The following is a 22785-nucleotide window of genomic DNA, read 5'->3' as shown; positions in this document are numbered from 1 at the left end:
TCTTTACATATTCTGTCCTAGAAGAGTCCATACTGTCCACCTCTAATTCATCTAAATCATCCTGCTGGAACTGATTTGGATGCATATGTATGTATATGAGAGATAAGAGGTGTGTGCTTGTGCTTCTTTATCTCTTCTGCTTTCATTATAAAGCAAAAAAGAATGGCTGGGCAGTCCGTTTATACACACACACACACACACACACACACACACACACACACACACACACACACACAAACACACACGCCGGACTAGCAGCCTTATCTCTGCTCACCTTCTGTTAATTCCTGCAGGCTTGTGTCCTCAAACTCTCTACTGTAACACACACACACACACACACACACACACACAAGAGGTGTGTGAACTGAATTTAGCTTGTTACACACAGACTCACTCTATGTAGAATTTTGATTAGTATGTTTTATGTTTGTGTGTGTGTGTGTGTGTGTGTGTGTGTGGGTGTGTGTGTGTGTGTGTGTGTGTGTGTGTTGAATCATCTCTGCTGTGTCGACACTTATTGCCGGTATGGTCTGGTGAGATACACTCACCCCTCTCTTTCAATAATCTCCCTTTGTCTCTTTATCATTCTGTCTCTCTTTGTCTTTCTCTGTGTCCCTCTGTCCTTAACCGCCAGTTCAGACCAGTGCATCATGGGTATCATTAGGTGAATGACTTCTATAATAAGCAGCTCTTCTCCGGATGTCTTGTGTAACTGCAAGGGCTTTAAATTGGGGATGTAAGGGGGAAAGATAAACAGTGTGCACATGTGTGTATGTGCAAGTGTGGGTGTGTACAGTCAGCTTCATAACTACTAACAAATATTCACTTATTGAGGTCAATTTTCTTTCAGGAAAATAAATAAGACATGAATATTTAATATTAATCACTTGTAGAAAAGACAAATCTATGTTACCATTATGCAGAGTGAGGAGGATGGTCAGAGAGGCAAAAGTTATCCAACAGTCAAATCTAGAATCATAAAATCTATTATTTAAAGTTGTTGTTGAGTGTGAGATACATTTTTATAACCTTTATTGTGTGTTCATGTGTGTGTGATTGGTTCATACTATAATTATACCACGTGATTAATTGTAAAATTGAGCATATTAACCAGATCACATTTTTTCGTAACCTTTATGCAGTGTGTTTGTGTGTGTGTGTGTTTGAAGGAGATTACAGGACACTTGCATTGGTGAGTGGGCTTCGCCTCGGGTCATATCTGTAGCGTGTAATTAGCTTTTAATCAGCTTTCTCATTTAGGCATGAAGCAGGAAAATCTGGCCTTACACACACACACACACACACACACACACCCACACACACACCCACACACACACACACACTTTCTCTCCCAAAAATTTCAAATCAATTTCAGACCTTTAATTTTTCTTTTCTTCTTTTCTTTCTTTTTACTGTCCCAGTCTGGCTCTGAACTCTGACGAGTCTTAATAGTGTTTGGGGGGAAATAGATGTTCTAATCCCTTTATCAGACCAAACAGATGCTGCCCAGAAAAAAAAAAAGTGTGTGTGTGTGTGTTTCATATTGTGGCTTTTGCATGCCTGGTTTACTTTAGCCCTTATTTGAAAGGTGGAGAAAAATGAAAATCATACTAAATTCTCCAGTCAGTAATCAAATCTTTAATTATCCGAGTCATGTTTGGTTTTTGACCTTCTTTGTTAGATTTATATGAGAGCAGTGTAGTCAATGTAGCTACACAGTTACAGTTAAATTTATTCTGTTAATACTAGCACTCCATAAAAATAGATATTCATTTTACAGACTGAACCTAACATTGTAGATCTAGCAGTAAAAATTATTTATTGTAAATACATTCAATTTATTTCTAATTGAGCAGTTCATATTTATAATCTAGAATCTGCTCTTAAAGAAGGATTTTGATCGGTAGTGTGTCTATACCAGTCTGTAAAAGTCTGATAAGTTATACAGAGAGAGAGAGAGAGAGAGAGAGAGAGAGAGAGAGAGAGAGAGAGTTTGAAATGGGATTCATAAAGTGCAAATAATGCAAAGCCTGATGCTGAATGACACGACTGATTGGCAGGACTTTCCATTAAACTAAATTTCCACCTGAAAAGATTCCTGCCAAATTGCTGCCAAGGTTTTGATGCAGACATAAACGCTTCCTCTCTGCTGTTTACTGCTGCTCTAATAGACCCTTAATGCCACTGCTGGGGCAAAGTACCAGCGGCCCCACGTGTCCATCATATGTCGCACGTGCCAGTGAACAATGAAGGTGTAGATGAAGAGGAATATTTACATACATAGTAGAAGTTTTAAGGAGAAATTATAGGTGGAGCGATTTACTGAGCTACAGTTACATGAATTTTAATGTTTTTTTTCTGTAACTAAAATGTATCAACTCATTCTATTTGTCGATAAAATTAGCCATACAAGTTTATATAATAATAATCAATAAATAAATTTGATCATTTTAACATGAATTGTAGATGCAACTGGCCATGTCTGAGATAAAGAGCTGAATGGGAGATGACACTGTTAAGCTGCAACAGTGACTCCTACTGATTGATCAAAGCTCCAGCAAGACCATCAGAAGAATACAGCGAGAGTAGCATGCTCCTTAGGATGCACTAAACCTGTCTGTAAGAATTCGCCACTGTCCGGTGTTAAGATGTAGCCAGTGGGTTCATCCGTGTCGTAGGAGGGGAGGGATTGGCTAGCCTATGGCCGATCTTGACCAGGGGTGTTGTGCAACCAGCAGAAGTCATGAAGCTCCTTCTCTTCATTTTTTTCAATCCCCAGTATATTTTTGGAATTGACCTATCCTGAAAAGCCAAGGGTTGTTTTAAGTTGTTCATTAAATCCTAACAAAAAGTAAATAAATTAACCCACAGGCTTTAAACCACCCACCAAACATCATATGAGATTTTGTTTTTGTGTTGTTTTCCTGTCTCCACCTCAATGTGTAAAGTTCATTTTTAATGGTTTTGAAAAACTAGTTGGTAATTAAGGGTAATTAGACCTTACAGCTGTAATAAGATTTGGTATTATTAAGCTGAACTGAATCTGAGAAAGCTCTTGGTTAAGGAGCTTTAATAAAGATGCTCTTTTTTGAAAATATCTGCATTAAGAAAGAAATATGAATGTATGAAAAGCATAATAATGATTGATACATAAAAGGTTAATTATATAAATTATATATTATATATATTGTAGTGCTATTCTGCTCTCACTACTTTTCTAGTTCTTCGATCTTTATGGGGTCACCTACACTTCTGCAGCCTCTGCTGTCAACTAGCAATATCATATTTTTATGATCTTATTAAATGTACTGTAGCTGGTGTGTGTGTCTGTGTGTGTGTGTATGAGTGTGCGTCTGTGTGTATGTGTGTATGTGTGTGTGTGTGTGTGTCTCTGTCTCTGTGAGCATGTGTGGGTGTGTGTATGTATGTGTGTGTGTGTCTGTGTATGTGGTCTGTTAGTGTGTGTCTGTCTGTATGTCTCTGTCTGCGAGCGTGTGTGGGTGTGTATGTATGTATGTATATGTGTGTGTGTCTATGTATGCGAGTGTGTGTGTGTGTGTGTTTGTGTGTGTGTGTGTGTGTGTGTGTGTGTGTGTGTGTGTGTGTGTGGGTCTTGAGAAGTTTTGGCAGGAGTAGGACACAGCTGTCATTGCTAATGTGTCAGTGTCCAGAGCTTCAGGCTGCATGAGTGCAAACACTCTCTCTCACACACACACACACACACACACACACACATGCATAAAGTAAACCTAAAGCAAGTGTACCTTAAGCTGTGTGTACAGATGATTGGGTTTGATGTGTAACAAACCTGTGTAAACTCTGCAGTTGATAACACTGACAAGGCTGTACATTTAGCTAGAGTCTGTCTGTAGTCATTTCTATAGACATCTTTTACATTACACGTTTTTTTGTGTTTGTTTTTATCGGGAAATGTAAATAATACAAAAAAATACAATTATTTGCATATCCTTTTTGGCCTGCCTAGTTAAAACACCATTGTTTTGGTATATTGGAATTTATATATTTGGCCAATTGGAATTGGAATTTATTTTTCTCTCATCGCTGCTGTCACACCCACCCTCGCCCGTGGAGAGCCGAGTCTATCGCGCGCCCCTCCGTCAGCAGAGGCCGCACTTACACCAGTGAAGAGGGATCCTCTTTTAGCCGTCGTCTCTCCCCTACAGACACATAGCCAACAATCGTGTCTGTGTAGGCGCCCGACGGGCTTATAGCAGAGCTGAGATTGAAACTCGAGAGCTTAAGATGTCAGCGCTGATTAGCTCTGTTTTAGCGCTGTGTGAAACAGGCTTTTGCTAGCCAAGGCTTAAAGCATTGTTGATATAGGATTGTGAAATAAGCATAGACAAGAGATGGTTGGTGGGAAAAATGACAAATTGACCTTTCATAGCAGCGTACAATTTCAGTATTCTTTTTTTGTTATTTAAACCAAATAGTTTATTGATTTTTTTTTTATTATTATTGTCATCAAAATTAGTACCGTGAGAGCTACAGGAATAGCAATTCCGTTGCACATGTTCATTGGAATTGAACGATGTTTCTGATAATATGGGCTGGGAGAGCTGAAAGGAATATAATTACCATGGTGCTGAGGATTATCTGTTCCAGCACATCTGCACTACACACAATGGCTGAAGGGGACATAGAGATTGGAAAAATCAGAAGAAAGAACAGAAATAAGAAGGCAAAAAAAACCCAAAAAGATGAAGAGTGACATTTGTGCTTTTAGGACTGGATGTTCCTTCACTTTAATTCATCCACTTATCTTGCCTTTTTGAAAAAAAGGAATGCTAATGTAGCAGTGGCTGCCAGATTTGACCCCTTTTACCTTGCTGTTATTACCCCCACCAGTCCTCACACACATCACAGGCATGTGTATGTGCGTGCACACACACACACACACACACACACACACACGCTTATTTAGTCGAAATCAAGCAGCGTGAAAGGAGAAAATAAAACCAGCTAATTTTCCCATCTGTGCTGTTCATTTGGGTTAAAAGGCAGAAAGATGGAGAGAGGGGGACAGGGGCAAAAAAGGGAGGCTGATGATTTCACCCCTCCTCTCTCTTTCTGTCCCTGCTTGTCGGCGTGGATGAGTGGAGCAGTGCACTCGTCAGTGCCGAGCTTATGTGGCGTTCCTTTGCGGCAGTCCACAAGAGCCCACGTCACTCACAGGATAAGAAACGGTTAACGGACTGACTGGAACAAGTGGTTTTGTACCTTTTTTTCTTCACTCTGATTTGCTTGGGGGAAAAAAACTTGGACTGATTTAAATATTTGAAGCTCCACAAACATGCTGATCGGTAAGTCTTAAAGCTGGTCAATGTTCTCCTGATGTGGATCCATGTGTACGTATGTGTATGTTATAGTGCTAGTGTGTTTATTAATCCAGGATTTTGCATGTATGCTTTAGTATTCAAACACAGGTGCCAGAAAAGGTTCATTAGAAAGGTGCAATTGAAGAACTGTTCACAAAAAAACTTGGGAACAATTTTCCACCAAACATTTTATGAAGAATTGTGTGTAAAACAGTTTGTTGGTGTTACTGAGAAAATCATTCAAAAAGGTTCTTCTGTCGGATCTTTCAAAGAACCTTCTCTGGCACCTTCAAGGACAAGTAGGAGGGTCTGATTTTCCCATTCCGAAATTCTGATGCATCTTATTGCAGTTGCTTTAATAAAAACATTTTAAAACCTTACATTAACCTTAACACAGATGCAAATGCTGCATTTCTAAAACAGCACCAGTGCTGAATATTTTTTTAAAATGTACAACCACAGACTTAAAAATAGCCCAGCATTGTGCTTGACCTTGTCTCTTCTTTTAGCAAAGCTGTTTTGTCTGTATCTGTCTGTATCTCTGTATTTTGGTCATGCAAGGCTAATTGTAAGACCGTGTGCCATCTGTGTGCCAACAGACTGGCAATTCGTTGTCATTCAGAGGGCATTAGGTTGTGTTGTGTGTAGAGTGTACCTACATCGCTGGACTTTTTATTTTAATCATTTAATGAGAGCAGATGATGAGTTGGAGCTGTAACGTTTGCTTTAGAGGCATTTCCATTTGCACAATTCCCTTATCACATCTGCTGCAGGAGCCACACAAGGGGACTGGCACTGAGGGGCAGTGGGAACGAAAGAGAGAGAAAGAGGTGAAGAAAGGTGTGTTATTTTAGCCGAGCACCGGACAACGCGCCTGGGTGCATAGGAATGGCATTCCACATGGAACAAAATCTGTGCATGTGTGCATGGGTGCCTGTGTCGAGGGGCATGTGTTTAGCTCTTTCTCAGGACCGAATGTATCAGTGATAAGGATTTACTGTCACTTTGACCTTGTGGATATAAAATGCTGCTTTATTTTAAAACTATCAAAGCCAAATCAGGCCAGTCACAATGATGGAATTCTAGCTGGTGATTATCATACTAACTGTGATGAATGATTTCGTTTTCTTTCCTTTTTTGCGTTTAAAACGCCAATTTTATTATATTGTACTATAATGTACTGCAGTAACAGATTATTTCTTGCCATTAAATATAAATAATAACTTGAATTAAAATCTACAGAGACGTTACACAACATTACGATGCTCTTTAGAATCTGGAGTAGCTGAAACACAACAGTTTTAAAACGGAAATAATGTTAAATAGTTTGTAAATTAAATGCACAGACAATCAAGTGATAGCAGGAATGTAATTATACTGTATTAATAAAGCCATCAATTAAACCTGGTGTTTGTTAGTGTAACGTGTAGAATTGTTGAACCTGACGAATATTTATTGTCATTTCAAATCATCACGATTTGCTGAAGTAATTGTGATTGTGCATTGATGTAATAATTGTAACAGAGGCAACAAAAAGTTTCTGAATGGATTCTGATGTTGAGTTAAAGTGCTGTCAGGTGAGGTTCTTTTATAGGACAATGCAGTAGAAGAATGTGGCACCATGATAAAATTGGTGAAGGTTCGTTGATCAAAAGGTTCTTTGGGAACCAAATCTGGGGCTGCTTTGGCACCACTCCTTCAGAATGTGCATTTATCTACTGCAGTGGCTCTTAACCCTGCACTTCAGTATAATATAGATCTATTATATAATGCATTATAGGCATTATGTATCATACATGAAATGCGCACTGTTGAGGACAGATGCGGTCTGATTTAAAAATGTGTGTAAATGCTTAGCTAAAAATATATTTTCTTATTTCTTATATGTATTTACTCTTTGGGCTTTTATTATTTCGTTCTATACTTTTCTACGTGCCTCCTTATTTTTGCTTTAATTTTATTGTATTTTTTATCTTGCTGTTTATCTCTTTTTCATCCAGTCTATTTTTCTCTGTTTTTTTATTCACGGGTTAAAATTTTCTCTGCTGCATCGAGTTGAATTTGTATTTAACCGAGTTTGTGCGCATTAAAATTAAATAAGCTTAAATTCAGGGAATTTTTTTATTCGAGCTTGAAGCTAAAATGGGTTTGGAGGTTTTCTGTAAAAGGCCGCAAATTTAAATGCGCATCAGCGACTCCGTTATAGAAAAAAAGAAGTGAAGATGAGCCATGATGAATGATGAATGATGAGCCAATAATTGTATTTATTTATTTTTTGTGTTTGGTCGTGTAGTGTATTGTTGAATTTGGCACTGTGCCTATTGAACATTATTGCAGGTATAATAATATTAATATGCATTTATTGTGGGGCACTAAACAGCACTATTAACCTATATAGCACCCCAACATCTGTACTTAAAATATTATTACACCTGCAGCACCAGTACCTGTACTAACACAAGTGTATTAAAAACACTTTATTAAACCTGCATTAAACAGCACTGATACCCCACATCTGTACTAAATATTGCCACTAAAACACACGTTGTTAACCGTGTTAAACCCGCACAACTCAGCACTAATGATCCCGGATTTAGTATTTTTTGTTACTACGTTGCTGCTTAGTATTAACACTAATCTAAACTATACTAATTATGACTAATATTACTAGTTAGTTCAGAAGCTGGATTATTCGGACTGTTCAGTGCAGTTTTAGTCCAGGGTTCTGCAGTACAGATGTTTTAGTACAGCTGTGTGCTTGGTGCACTTTGATTTGCCGCTGCGGGTTGAATGGCGCTGCGCAGCTTTTAAGCAGCCAAGCGCAAAATTACACATTATAACAGATTGATCCTTCAGTCCTGCAGAAAATGCTTCATCAATACAAACAGCATCATTTATTCTGCAGGTTTATTCATGTTTACAGCATGGTGTTCACACTGAGAATTATTATTCACAACATTTATTTAAAACTAAAATGATTTCATTTTTTAAATAGCCGCATTTTAGTTTCAGTCGTTTTCAAAATCAGAAAATCAGAAATTTGAAAAATAATTGGATATATTTTTTAAATATAAGGCGTAGTTTTCATTCGTTTATATGTGGTTTTAAATAGCCTAAATGCTTATAATAATATATAGACTATATGTGCATTTTTGTGGTTTTTTTTTTAGTTTTTCGATGCTGAATTATTATTGCGGGAATTATTATTATTATTATTATTATTATTATGCTTTGAGTATTTTTTATGCTTTACTAAATGAATGCAGAATAAAACCCCGCAGTATATTATTAGCAGCGTGTCTGATTTATTGTTAAAACCTACTTTATGTTTCCTCATTTATTCGACACCGAAAGCTCAGTGTTAAATACTGCATAAAAATAAATATTTTTTTTTGTAAAAACACAATTTAGGGTTTTAATAACATGCCCTTTTTTAGGTGAACCTTTTTAATGTGGTGCACATGTAGAAGTTACATTTCCACTCTGTGGGAACAAAGGGGTTTTACGCAGGTGCTTTCTACACCAATCGTATTTAATAATACTAATATTTATAATATACTGTATATATATATATGTATATATATATATATATAGTTGTAATTTGTAGCATTTGACAATTTACAAACGTTTCCCTCTTTTTTTTATTTTAATTCTTAAATTCTATGTTACCTTTTCTTGACATTAATTGTTACTCTGCTGGGGTCTTTCCAGACTTGCGCAGTTTTAGCAGTTCTTAGTCATATCTTACTTTAAGAAGAAAAAGCATCTAATAACTTCTGCAGAAATATAATGATTTAAAAATGTTATCCATTTATGCTGTAGCACCACTGACTGCAGAACTGCCACTGCCATTAAACAAAAAACATACTGTTGATGCCTTTTCCTCTTAATCATGATTATGACCAATGCATAAATCTGGCAAGGTCACAACATTTGACAATAGTATATTATAGATACAAGAATAAAAGGTACTCATGTTTGTTATTGTCATTTATCAAATATTGTTTTAATGCCATAATAAACTAAGTTCTTGTATCTTTTTCAAGGGCTTTCGTTTTTAAGGTAACCTGACATCATACACATAGCTTTTTACATGCCTGGCTTTTCCTGCTCTGTGATGTAGACATAAATGATATTAAAACCATAAACAGCAGTCCAAATCTGCTCTCGAATGTTCTAATGCAAATAAAAGCTGTGGGCAGGACTGCATTGGCCCACACTGTGCCTTGGAAGATTGTGTTCAAGTGAATCGGTGCAGCCATGGTGCAGTGGAAACCTGTTTTGGGGAGATAATGCGCATGCGTATGGGTGCATGGCTGCATGTGTTGTGTGTGTGTCTGGGTGCATGTGGATTTGTGGGTGAGAAGATTTTATTGTGGTTTGTGAGATGTGACGAGTCACTGAAGATTGAGATGACGAAAGAGGTTATTTCTAGACTAGAGGATGAAGGAGGAGGAGGAGCAACTGGGGGGGGTCATGATTCAAGGTCACTGCGTCTAGATAAATCTACCCCATTTACAGTCATTATGTTTCATTCAGATCAAAACCAGTTTTAATAATGATCATGTTCATTTTTAAAAATCTTTTATATGAGCAGGAATGTGTTGAGTTTGTTTTTCTGTTTGTCCTGAGAGCAGCACAGTGAAGTAAATGTGGTAAATGTGCTGTAAAAATAATGAGATGGTGATGTTCATTAATGTTGAATTCCTCCTACTTCTTGTACCCTTGCACAAACACTTCCCGAGCCTTTAATCAGTGAATTGAGCTTGCCTTAGGACCCTACACCTAACATGCAGTCAAAACAGCTTTAATCCACCGAGACATGGACTCCACAAAACATCTGAAGGTTTCCTGTGATATCTGGTACCAGAACAATACAAGCTCAGTTCAGTTCAGTACAACAGGTTCTTAAACTTCTGTATGTTGCAACGTGGATCATCCTACAGTGAATCTTGGTGTCATTTCTTCCACTGGTAAATGATGCACACAAACCTGGCCGTCCAGTCATCTTGAAGAAACCAGGATTCATCAAACAAGTCTATTTTCTTCCTTTGCTTTGATGTCTGGTTCTGATGCCTGTGCCCATTAAAGGTGATTTTGACAACCCACAGGGGATCACATGGGCTTCTTATACACAGAAGGTTTGATGCAATGTGTGTAGTGACACATTCATCTCATCACCAGTATTAAAATGATCTGTAATTAGCAGCAGTAGCCCTTCTGTTTTTCTGTACCAGGTGCCATAACCTTTATGTCCCTTGGCCTCCCAACACCTTGTTGGTAGTTCCTGGCTTGTTCATTATGTCGGTGGATAATAAAAACAGCTGTAAACTGTTTCAGAGATACTTCAACCCAGTTGTCTGGCCATAATGATTTGGACCATATCAAAGTTATTCAGGTCTTTATGATGCCCATGTCTTCAGCATCCGACACGTGAACTATGAGGAACTGCCCTCAGCACAACATTTAGTACATTGCTGACCGTGACATGCATTATTGTTACAACATAGGCATTGCCATTGACATTTTAGGTGATGCTCTTAATGTTCTGGTTCATACCTTTTGAGCACATTAAAGGGGGTGCTGAATATTTGTTTTACTTCACTGTATAAGGTATAGGCCTGTTTTCTAGAAAAATAGGTTTAGATTATACCACGCTGTGTAGGTACAAAAGCATCAGTATTATTTGTTAGAGATAATAATATAATATGATTATTTATATGTACAGTGTATCACAAAAGTGAGTACACCCCTCACATTTCTGCAAATATTTCATTATATCTTTTCATGGGACAACACTATAGACATGAAACTTGGATATAACTTAGAGTAGTCAGTGTACAACTTGTATAGCAGTGTAGATTTACTGTCTTATGAAAATAACTCAACACACAGCCATTAATGTCTAAATGGCTGGCAACATAAGTGAGTACACCCCACAGTGAACATGTCCAAATTGTGCCCAAAGTGTCAATATTTTGTGTGACCACCATTATTATCCAGCACTGCCTTAACCCTCCTGGGCATGGAATTCACCAGAGCTGCACAGGTTGCTACTGGAATCCTCTTCCACTCCTCCAAGATGACATCACGGAGCTGGTGGATGTTAGACACCTTGAACTCCTCCACCTTCCACTTGAGGATGCGCCACAGGTGCTCAATTGGGTTTAGTCCATCACCTTTACCTTCAGCTTCCTCAGCAAGGCAGTTGTCATCTTGGAGGTTGTGTTTGGGGTCGTTATCCTGTTGGAAAACTGCCATGAGGCCCAGTTTTCGAAGGGAGAGGATCATGCTCTGTTTCAGAATGTCACAGTACATGTTGGAATTCATGTTTCCCTCAATGAACTGCAGCTCCCCAGTGCCGGCAACACTCATGCAGCCCAAGACCATGATGCTACCACCACCATGCTTGACTGTAGGCAAGATACAGTTGTCTTGGTACTTCTCACCAGGGCGCCGCCACACATGCTGGACACCATCTGAGCCAAACAAGTTTATCTTGGTCTCGTCAGACCACAGGGCATTCCAGTAATCCATGTTCTTGGACTGCTTGTCTTCAGCAAACTGTTTGCGGGCTTTCTTGTGCGTCAGCTTCCTTCTGGGATGACGACCATGCAGACCGAGTTGATGCAGTGTGCGGCGTATGGTCTGAGCACTGACAGGCTGACCTCCCACGTCTTCAACCTCTGCAGCAATGCTGGCAGCACTCATGTGTCTATTTTTTAAAGCCAACCTCTGGATATGACGCCGAACACGTGGACTCAACTTCTTTGGTCGACCCTGGCGAAGCCTGTTCCGAGTGGAACCTGTCCTGGAAAACCGCTGTATGACCTTGGCCACCATGCTGTAGCTCAGTTTCAGGGTGTTAGCAATCTTCTTATAGCCCAGGCCATCTTTGTGGAGAGCAACAATTCTATTTCTCACATCCTCAGAGAGTTCTTTGCCATGAGGTGCCATGTTGAATATCCAGTGGCCAGCATGAGAGAATTGTACCCAAAACACCAAATTTAACAGCCCTGCTCCCCATTTACACCTGGGACCTTGACACATGACACCAGGGAGGGACAACGACACATTTGGGCACAATTTGGACATGTTCACTGTGGGGTGTACTCACTTATGTTGCCAGCCATTTAGACATTAATGGCTGTGTGTTGAGTTATTTTCAGAAGACAGTAAATCTACACTGCTATACAAGCTGTACACTGACTACTCTAAGTTATATCCAAGTTTCATGTCTATAGTGTTGTCCCATGAAAAGATATAATGAAATATTTGCAGAAATGTGAGGGGTGTACTCACTTTTGTGATACACTGTATATATATATATATATATATATACAGTATATATATATATATATATATATATATATATATATATACAGTATATATATATATATATATATATATATATAAACTTTTTTTAGATGTAAAAGATGTGTGTATATGTACTGTATATATGTGTGTGTGTGTGTTTGTGTGTAAGCGCTTGTGTAGAACAAAAACGAGTCATTAAAACAAAATGACAGCTTAGGTTTGATTGGCCTGTCATCTATTAGACTGGTGAGTGAGTGATGGAGTGGTTGAATGGGTGAGTGGGAGTGTTTGAGAATGATGAGAGGGTGTAGCATATGCTAATCACAGCAGGGCTACCACTGCCTGAGAAATGGCCATCAATGCAGTCTTTCAGTCTCTCTCTCTTTCTCTTGCTCTCTTTCTGTCTCGCCTTTACTCTGTCATATAATCACTAAAATAAATAAGTATGTTAAATAAGAAAGTGAGAAAGTGGCGCTCAGGTAGCTCCAGGGTTCAATCACCCAGCGTTGCTATTAGCCACTAGGGTGGCTACATACAGACATGATTGGCTATGTGTCTGAGAGGGATGGCCGAAGCCCGGTGATAGATTGCCGTCCTGTCTGTGGTTTGTTACTGCATTACACACAGTGATTCCGGGGAAATTTATTTAATCTTTTATTTCTACTCATGTTCTGACAGAGCTCATCCCCTGAGCTAAGAATGTCATCTGGTTTGTGGTTACTTCTAGGATTCAAGCTAGCATAAACAATCTACTTGTCTGTTCAATAGTCAGTTCCTCTGCTTGTCTAAAGATGCCTGAATATAGTGCATAGTTGTTGTAAAATTTTTGATAAAATAGATAAAACAACCCAAACCAGCTGGAGACATGCAAACCACTCATGTTGAAGAACTGCTGAGTTTACACTGCTTACTGGTTAAACAGTACGTACATTACAATGTATTAGTTAATAGTAACACCATTAGTGAGATTCATGTTATATGACAAACTGTTGCAGGCTTACCTTAGCTTAGTTTACCTCAGTATTTCATGACCACTGGTAGCGGTCCACCAAAAGAATTCTGTTCTGAATTCTGTGCACATACTGTAAGTGCTAGTAGCAGAAATATTTAAATCCTGTTTTAATTATTTTTCCTCTGAATGGTTTAACTTCAAACAAATGCCATTCAGTGTGCTGCTGTGTTTTCTGAAAGTTTGGGTTATTAATAAAGCTAAATGCTTTTTATATGTTTTTATGTTTGGGTCAGTGGTAGTTCTGTGGCTAAGGTACTGGACCAGTGATATAGGAAGGCTGCCGGTTCAATCCCCACTACTGCTTAGTTGTCACTGTTGGCTTAATTCTGAGTCGTATTGTATTCGGTCATAACTGTAGGTTGCTTTGAGTAAAAGCATCTGCTAATTGCCTTGAAGGTTTTCAAAGCACTGCTTCTTCACAAACTTACCATTTAGGTCCTTACTATCACAAATATTTATATTATAGGTGTTTGTTAATGATTAAGAAAAAAAACTTTGCGAAGTTAATTGCAAAGAACTGCGCTGCAATGTAATGTATATTGTCTATCTGTAATCAGTTCTATCAAAACCAAAGCATAATCTGCCATTTATTTTCTGTAAGTGCTGGTAAGTGCTTCTACATCTTACATCTTACATCTTACAGCACCATGAATATTTGCCCAATTCTGCCTAGCAACATATGTCACTTATATTTCACAGGTGGGAGGATTTATTTGTCCACAGTTATATAGTTTCTTCATTGCCAATTTGCTGATGTGAAAAGTTAACAAAATCAACATTGGCTGGTCAACAAAGACCAAAACAACTCTGCAGGTCAACCAGAGAGAGGATAAAAGTGTGTTGACAGATATTAAAAGCAGCTGATACATGATGTGGAAAAGAAGCTGAGGTGAACATAAGCAAATATTAGGTGTGCTGTATGTGTTGACCCAGCAGTTTGGTCAGATTTTCCGAGAACCCACAAAGAAGTAAGTCAGTTTTAATTCTTTACTAACAAAAAGAACAAAACAATGACTAAAATCTTAAAGATTGCCATAACTTAGCTTTCCCTTACGGATTTATATAGGTTTTCAACTTCAACTATAAATTGACTTTTTATTCTAGAGAACATTGTATGTATTGCATTAAATGGCTTAAATCATAATCATTGCGATTTCTCCTCAATGTTGTAATATATGAGGTTTAATATATGTGGGTTTCAGACGTGTAATATAGATAAAACACATTTACAGGACCAACCAAAACGTTTCATAGATTTTTTCAGTAAAGTTTTGTTGCTCTGAGTCAGACATAAGTGAGTATTTTTGGCTGTTTCATCCTGTTTGCTCATCATTGTTATAACTGCTTCTTTGCTGTTGTAGCTATGCTTGCACTGGGGTGACAGAGCCCAGGAGACACATTAGAGAAAGTGTGTGACCGGTTTAAACTAGCGCAACAAAAATACTTTCTCCTGCCTAGAATTGCTTGCCAAAACAACTTTTTGCTGCAGGGAAGGTGACAACGGCGTCCATTGAGCTTCGTTTTAGACTCATCCTGTTTTGCCAGCTACTTTTCCCTGCAAAAAATGAGCCACACTGTTACTGCAAAGAAATCTTATTAGCAGTAATGCTGTCATGAGAGCATTTACATGAGCCACAGTTGAATTTGAACCCATGTGGACAAGTAAATTATTCCAAGCTGTCTGAATCTGGTATTTATTCTGGACTTTTTTTTGAAGACGAACATCATCAAAGTGGACAAATTCGTTCTGAACAACGTCTCAAACCGTGACTCAGTTACACATTTCTGATGTTCTGTCCAGCTTTGCATAATATATTGGCATAACAGAAAATAAAGTACACATCTTTATTATTTTCTAATAATGTTTATTTAATCAATATAATGCATATTTATTCTTAAAATTTTGCTTGCTTTACTCATTCAAAGCTTCTTGGTTTTGTCATGGAAAAATGAGGTGAGGTGAGATGATAAATGATGAAATGAAAACAGAGTTTACAGTTGACTGGATTGGAAGAATTTAGGGCACGATCGTGGGTTCTTACAGCAGTGGAATAGTTAAAGAACTAGGAACAGAACTGTGGCCCTCCCTTTATACTGCTCTAGTCATATCACATTGGGTGTTGGACTTTGGAACCTCCATTCTGTGCTAACTGTTGTGTCATATCTGCTTACAACAGCTTAACTAAAGACATGCTTATCTCTGTACTTTAGACTCCTAGTCACATCTCAAGCAACTACATGAGTAAGGATTTAATGCACAAGCAGCATAAAACTGATATTCAGGAAACATTAGTCAGCATGAAATCTAATTTTTTATAACACTTATATACAGAGAAAATGGAGAATAAGTTGTAATTATTAGTGTTTATACGCCACAGAAAATCCAAGTTTCTGATTAACGCACCTGACCGAACAGAACAATTTTGAGCTGTATTCTTCACAACATGGACAAATAACAGTGAGAGTAGATACACATTCACACATGCATAAGGTGTACACGTATACATTTGTGCTCCTAAAGTAAAATGAATAAAATGTCACAGAGTTTCACCTTTAATTTATCATCCATAAAACACAAGATGAAAAGTTAGTGGAATTATGGAGTTAGTTAGTAACAGACTAAGACTTTGTGTAAGACAGTGATGTAAGGTATCTGTGACCAGTAAAGTCATTTCACTTAACCTTAAATGGAAAACATTTCCTCTGAGATTCAGCTGGGATAAAGGAAAGTAAATGAGGTGAGAGGAAATCTCTCACTCTCTCTCTCGCTCGATCTCTCTCTCTCTCTCTTGCTCACTTGCTCCCAGCTCATTTCATCATGAGCGAGGGTTCTATTGCCTCTGATTTGCTTTGTCTGCCTACATCTACTGCCTGAAGGTGAAACCCCTACATCACCCTGACTGTTGGTACATGTGTGTGTGTGTGTGTGTGTGTGTGTGTGTGTGTGTGTGTGTGTGTGTGTGTGTGTGTGTGTGCATATGCGCCCGTGTCTCGTTCCCCAATGCCCGATGTTGTCCTTGTGAGTTTTGTGCAAGTAAGCCATGCATAATGTATTAGCTACACACATTCTGACAGTAAAACACAGCATGGCCCTTTAACTTCACAACCCATAGCCATATTGCAAAAAAGAGAGAAACGGAGAGAGAGTGCCCAACAAGACTTGAACACCATTTCACCAACAATGAACACCATTTCAACAAAACAGATCTTATATTATATTGGGTCACTTAATGACAAAGAAAATCAGTGTCTATTTGTGAGTGTTGCAGACACAAATGCTTGATTTTCAATCAGGTTTTTTTTTTTTTAATTCTTTGCTTTTCTATTTTCTTCGATCTGCACAACCCACCCCTCCCACCTGCCAGCTCGCCCCCACACCTGTCCACCTGATAACATGCAGTAGGCTGCTCTAAACATTCCATATGTGTGTGTGGGTGAGTAAATGTGAGTAAAGTGTTTATCACCCTGTAATGCTTTGACACCTTGTCCAGGTTGTTTTTCTGCCTTGTGCCCAGTATTTTCCACCTCCTCCCTGACCAGAACTAAGCTTTGAATAAATATGATTGAAGGTCTTTTTTGAATGTGGAAGCTAGACAGAAAAAGCAGGACAGGAAGAATAATAATGGCTTTGAACTTTGCTTTCCCAAGGTACTTTCAAAAGTCTTTGACCATGTGACCAAAAAAGAAAAACGAATTTCACGGAAGCTCTCTTATTTTTGGACACATTATGCAAAGAACCAGTTTATTGCAAGACAGTTCTGCTTGGAAGACTTGAGGGTAAATGAGGAAGAGGACGGCCAGCAACAAGATGGATGGATACAATTAGAGGCACAATGAATGAGCCATTAAGAGCCTAAAGACCCAAACAGAAGACCGGATGTTTTGGAGAAACCATACGGTCTCCAGTAGTCAGAATCGACTTAATAATAATTACAATAAAAATATGTGGCCACTTCTCAGAGCCTTTTGTTTTGTTTGATTTATTCAGTCATTTACATGCCAACATACATGAGTAGACAAAAATGAAAACAGCGTGCTTGTGTGTGTGTTGTCCGTTGGTTCCCGGAGCTTAGCTGACAAAGCTAATAGGTCTAGAGACCACAGTTGGCTCAGGGGAGCGTTTAGAGCGCTTGATGGCTGGATTGGGAACGTTAATGAAGTTGTGCAGATGCACTTGTGTAGATTAATGCCTTTACCAGGCCGACATTATTCAGCATGACACATGAGGCTTATTTAAATCAGTTACTCACTGGTGCTGCCAAACGTTATCTGCACTGCACTCGTATAGGGAGTCTGATCGAGAAAAGCCTTTTACAAATCCTTCATGAACTGCTGCAGAAATAAACAGAACAGGGAAAAATGTGCTTACTAAAGCTGCATATACAAGCATGTTTGTATTCAGGTCTTGTATTAAGTACAGTAGAAAACCTGTTGGTGGGGCGGTCCGGGTCCTTTCTGTGTGGAGTTTGCATGTTCTCCGCGTGTCTGTGTGGGTTTCCTCCGGGTGCTCCGGTTTCCTCTCACAGTTCAAAGACGTGCAAGTGGGGTGAATTGGAGATGCAAAAATTGTCCAGGACTGTGTTCAATATAAACTTGTGAACTGATGAATCTTGTGTAATGAATAACTACCAGTTCTGTCATGAATGTAACCAAAGTGTAAAACATGACGTTAAAATCCTAATAAACAAACAATAGAATTTTAAATAGAATTTTTGGCCACTTGAACTATCCTCCTTAATGTGTGTACGATCAATGTAGACACACTTATACTTTCTGTCAGATTCTTCGGACAGATTCCCATTGCTTTAAACTTCTTTATTATTGCTCTAGGCAACACGGTGGCTCAGTGGGTAGCACTGTTGCCTCACCGCAAGAAAGTCCTGGGTTCGAACCCCAGTTGGGGCGGTCTTGGTCCTTTCTGTGTGATGTTTGCATGTTCTCCCCGTGTCTGCGTGTCCAAAGACGTACAAGTGAGGTGAATTGGAGATACAAAATTGTCCATGACTGTGTTTGACATTAAACTTGTGAACTGATGAATCTTGTGTAATGAGTAACTCTGTTCTGTCATGAATGTAACCAAAGTGTAAAACATGATGTTAAAATCCTAATAAATAAGTTATTGCTCTGATAAATGTCCTGTATAATTCAATTTTATTTTTCGATTTGTGCAGCTTAGAAACCTTTTGGATCACATTGTTGCTGTATTCTCAGGTCTTTCCCAAAGTAATCTGTCAGTACGAGAAATTGGCCTGTGTGTCTCCTCGTATTTATGCCCCAGATTTACGGTTTATAAATTATTATACTTTTTAGAAAGGGTAGTTTTAACATTTGAATACAAATCAAAATGATAAGAAATAAAGAATGCTTTTTGCAGCCTTTTTTGTTCTTGTTTTTCAGGAGTGCCTATATTTAGTGCCTATAAGTTTTTCAGTTTATAATTTGCATGATATTAATAATACATTAATAAAATCCCATTATATCATTTCAGTGTGGAAGAGTTTCTGTGGTTACAATTTAAAATATTTAATTAATTTGTTATAAAAGTCATTTGAGTTATAGTTTCTCTGTTAGACTCCTAATCAAAGTGCACTTAAATTCTAACAGAAATTGAAATCATCTAATGGTAGGGGTGCTTTATTTCACATACACTTTATGCTTGATACAGACAACCTGGGCAGTTGAAGCATAGTGATTAAGTTACTGGACTAGTCATGGAAAGGTTGCTGGTTTAAGCCCCACCACTGCCAGGTTGCCACTGTTGGGCCCTTAAACAAGGCCCTTAACCCTCAATTGCTTAGATTGTGGCTTTGGATGAAAGCTTCTGCAAAATGCTGAAAATGAAATTATTGAATACGTTGCGTTATTCAACACATTTCTGTATTAACGTGTTCCTGAGCACTGATACAGCTGAATTCTACCAAGTTAAACTATGTTGCTGAGTGAAATTCCCAACTCCAGTCTCAGTTCAACCATCAACTCTCTGTGTGTGTGTGTGTGTGTGTGTGTGTGTGTGTGTGTTGGGGGGGGGGGGGGGGGGGGGGGGTGGATGGATGTATATGTGTGTGTGAGGGTCAGTGTTGATCTGTAGTGGTACTTGGTGATAATGAAGTGTTTGGGTTTAATCAGATGTTTATACAGACTGAATTCTCTTTATCTTTTAGATGTTAGTGGTCGTGTTCCAATCCAAACACACACTCTCATGTGCCCATCTCCCTAGAGGAAACTCAGTCATTTATCACTGTATAACCTCAGGGTGTTACACACACACACACACACACACACACACACCGCAGCACCGCAGGTTTTATTGTTCCCTTGTGGCAGATGGGTTGCCCGCTTTGCACCAGTGGTTTTGATAGTCTCTCTCCCTCCTTTTGTTCTATCTGTCTGTCTCTCTTTTTCTCACTCCCTGCCTTAGTGTCTTTCTCTCTCACTCCCTCACACACACACACACACAGTCAGAGAGATTGATTCTGATCTATGTGATTGTATTTATCAGTTGTGCTGATGTGCTATTATTGAATAAACTATAAGACAGACAACCTGATTGCTGAGGGCAATGGGTTGTGTGTGTGTGTGTGTGTGTGTGTGTTTGTATGTTACTTGTTATTCTGAATTGCCACTTTTGCCACTTTGTTTGCTGTGTGAGTCGGCCCACTGTTTTGTCATAACCATATCTCAGTGCTAGCTCCGTACCCACAGCTCTGAGCGAATCCATCATTCACTGAATAACTGCAGAGCTCATTTCAGCTCGGACCCGCCGCTCTGGCCTCAGATCTTATCGTTTAATCGAGCCGTTCATCACCTGCCTCAGTGCTTGCACCACTCTGATATCCCACTGCTTCAGATCTTTAGGGCTTGAATGAGCGCCACACTGCATCTCTGCTGCAGAGCACTGCTGCTGTTTTTGCATTTGCGCAGTGGCTTCTGGATCTTGTACAATCTCACTACGGATGCATCTGATTGCCAGTGTGCACCACAACCTGCACCATGCATGATAAACAGGAAACGATTCTTAAGTCGTTAACTTCTCATACACAGAAAGGGTTGCAGTGCTTTTTTGAATAGTGATGAACTATTGAATAGTAAACAGATTCAATGTTCATGTCATGTTTTACACACTTTGGTTACATTCCTGACAGGACAGGTAGTTACTGGTTACACAAGTTATCAGTTCAAGTCTTTAATGTCAAACACAGTCATGGACAATTTTGTATCTCCAATTCACCCCACTTGCACGTCTTTGGACTGTCGGAGGAAACCGGAGCTCCAGTGCAGACGTGGGGGAGAACATGCAAAGTTCACACAGAAAGGACCATCTGGGGATCGAGCCCAGGAACTTCTTGCTGTGAGGCGAGAGTGCTACCCACCGAGCCACAGTGCCGCCCCAGATTTAATATAGTTTAAAAATAGACAAATGTATTTTATTTAAAGTTATATGTTTGTGACCCGGTCTGATAAGTTTGTTTTTCATGTGTTTCATTATTGATGAATCTTGTGTAACCAGTAATTACCTGCCCTGTCATGAATGTAACCAAAGAGTGTAAAACATAAAAATAAATGGCCACTCAGGTGGCGCAGCAGTAAAAAGACACGCTGCAACCAGGGCTGGATTCTGAGTATGTGGTATCGAATCCAGCTCTGCTTCACCGGTTCGAAGCTGAGGGCAACGATTGGCCAGTTGCTCAGTTGAGGGGTGGGACAAAGAACCGGATGTGGGTCTCTCTCTGTCAGAATGCGATTACGACCTCTGCCGGCTGATTAGAGGCACCTGCACAAGAGATGAGGAAGAGGGTGTGTCGCCCTTAGGGTGTGTCTCTCCACATGCAACGCTAGGTGGCACCAAACTCATCAATGTGTGGGTGGCAAAAATGCATCTGGCTGCTGCTCATGTTTCGGAGGGGATATGGGTTAGCTTCGATCTCCTTGGTCAGGGCAGGGTTCGGCATAGACAGAGAGGAAGCACGATGCAAATTGAACAATTGGATGCGCTAAAGGGGGAGAAAAAGGGAAAAAAAAATCCTAATAAATAAATGAATCAATATCATGTTAATCTATGGTGTTTCATTAGAGATTAAATTGTACAGTGAATATGTAAAATACCTCTTGATTTTTATTTAAGCAGTGGAACACATTGCACAGGAAAGCAGTAGTAATTCGGATGGAATATGGAAATGTATCTATAAAAGATAAACCTGGGATGATAGCTGCTTTTGTGGCCAAATAACAAATCACCCTTAGGCTCCATGTCTGTTACTCTGAACATCATCAGCTCATTTGAAATGAATTTTCCTGATTTAAATGATGCTCAGCATGATTATACATTATGCCAGTTTTACAGTCGGGCCTGGGGCACAGGAGTCCTTCTGTACCTCTGTGATTTCTTATGATTTCATTCATTTGTATAGGTGCTTCTCATCTTTATAAAATAAAAGGTCTAGGCCAGTTTGTTGGTTTTCCTAAAGCTAACAGAACTGCATCATGGAACCAAATCGCAGTTTTACGGGTGCACGTGTGTGTGAGAGCGTGTGTGTGTGTGTGTGTCCTATTTTCTGATAGCAGGTCAGGCTGTGCTAAGTCAGGCATGAAATCAGGCTGCGAGAGGATGCTGTCATCACCAGAGAGAGAGAGAGTGGGAGAGAGTGAGCAAGAGAGAGTGAGAGTGTCAGACAAAAACACAAAGAGATACAAACAAACAAACAAAACGTGTGTGAAAGGCAGCACAGCTGAAACAGTAATAGTGGCATCAGCACAGACTTATAATATAATTAAGGTGCTGTTTATTTATCTGATCATGATCAGGATATCACTGGGTACTGGTGAAATTCGTTACAGCTTGTGTTAGTTAATGTATTTGCAGCCAGTGTTCACCTGTTATAAATATGAACATACCAAATACTAAGAAATCTAAAAAACATTGTATTACATTAGAAAAACTACTGGGGTGCCATCTAGCGGGCACAATTGGCAGTGCCTGTAGCAAACAAAATTGGCCACCGAGTCTGCTGGGTGGGAAAAGGGTGGAATAAGTGGGTGGGGTCTTCACACGCTGTGCAGGGACCTTGGTTAGCAGACCGAGGCACCTGTGCAGAAGTGGGGGAGCCTCACCGGTGAAAT

At 39.2% G+C, this 22785-nt stretch overlaps 1 protein-coding gene across 1 annotated transcript in view; it reads left to right on the top strand.

The window, feature by feature from the left end:
* The first annotated feature begins 5212 nt into the window (after positions 1-5212).
* znf385c (zinc finger protein 385C) overlaps positions 5213-22785 on the top strand; it is a 32151-nt gene continuing 14578 nt past the window's right edge. The window contains exon 1 of the mRNA XM_063019027.1: positions 5213-5324. Coding sequence (XP_062875097.1) covers positions 5315-5324 — 10 coding nt within the window. The 5' untranslated portion in view covers positions 5213-5314. The remainder of the gene's footprint in view (positions 5325-22785) is intronic.

The sequence above is a fragment of the Trichomycterus rosablanca genome, chromosome 22 (genome assembly GCF_030014385.1).
Source record: "Trichomycterus rosablanca isolate fTriRos1 chromosome 22, fTriRos1.hap1, whole genome shotgun sequence".
NCBI classification, from domain to species: Eukaryota; Metazoa; Chordata; class Actinopteri; order Siluriformes; family Trichomycteridae; genus Trichomycterus; species Trichomycterus rosablanca.
The sequence above is the reverse complement of the archived record's forward strand: the minus strand, read 5'-3'. Positions and strand labels throughout refer to the sequence as shown.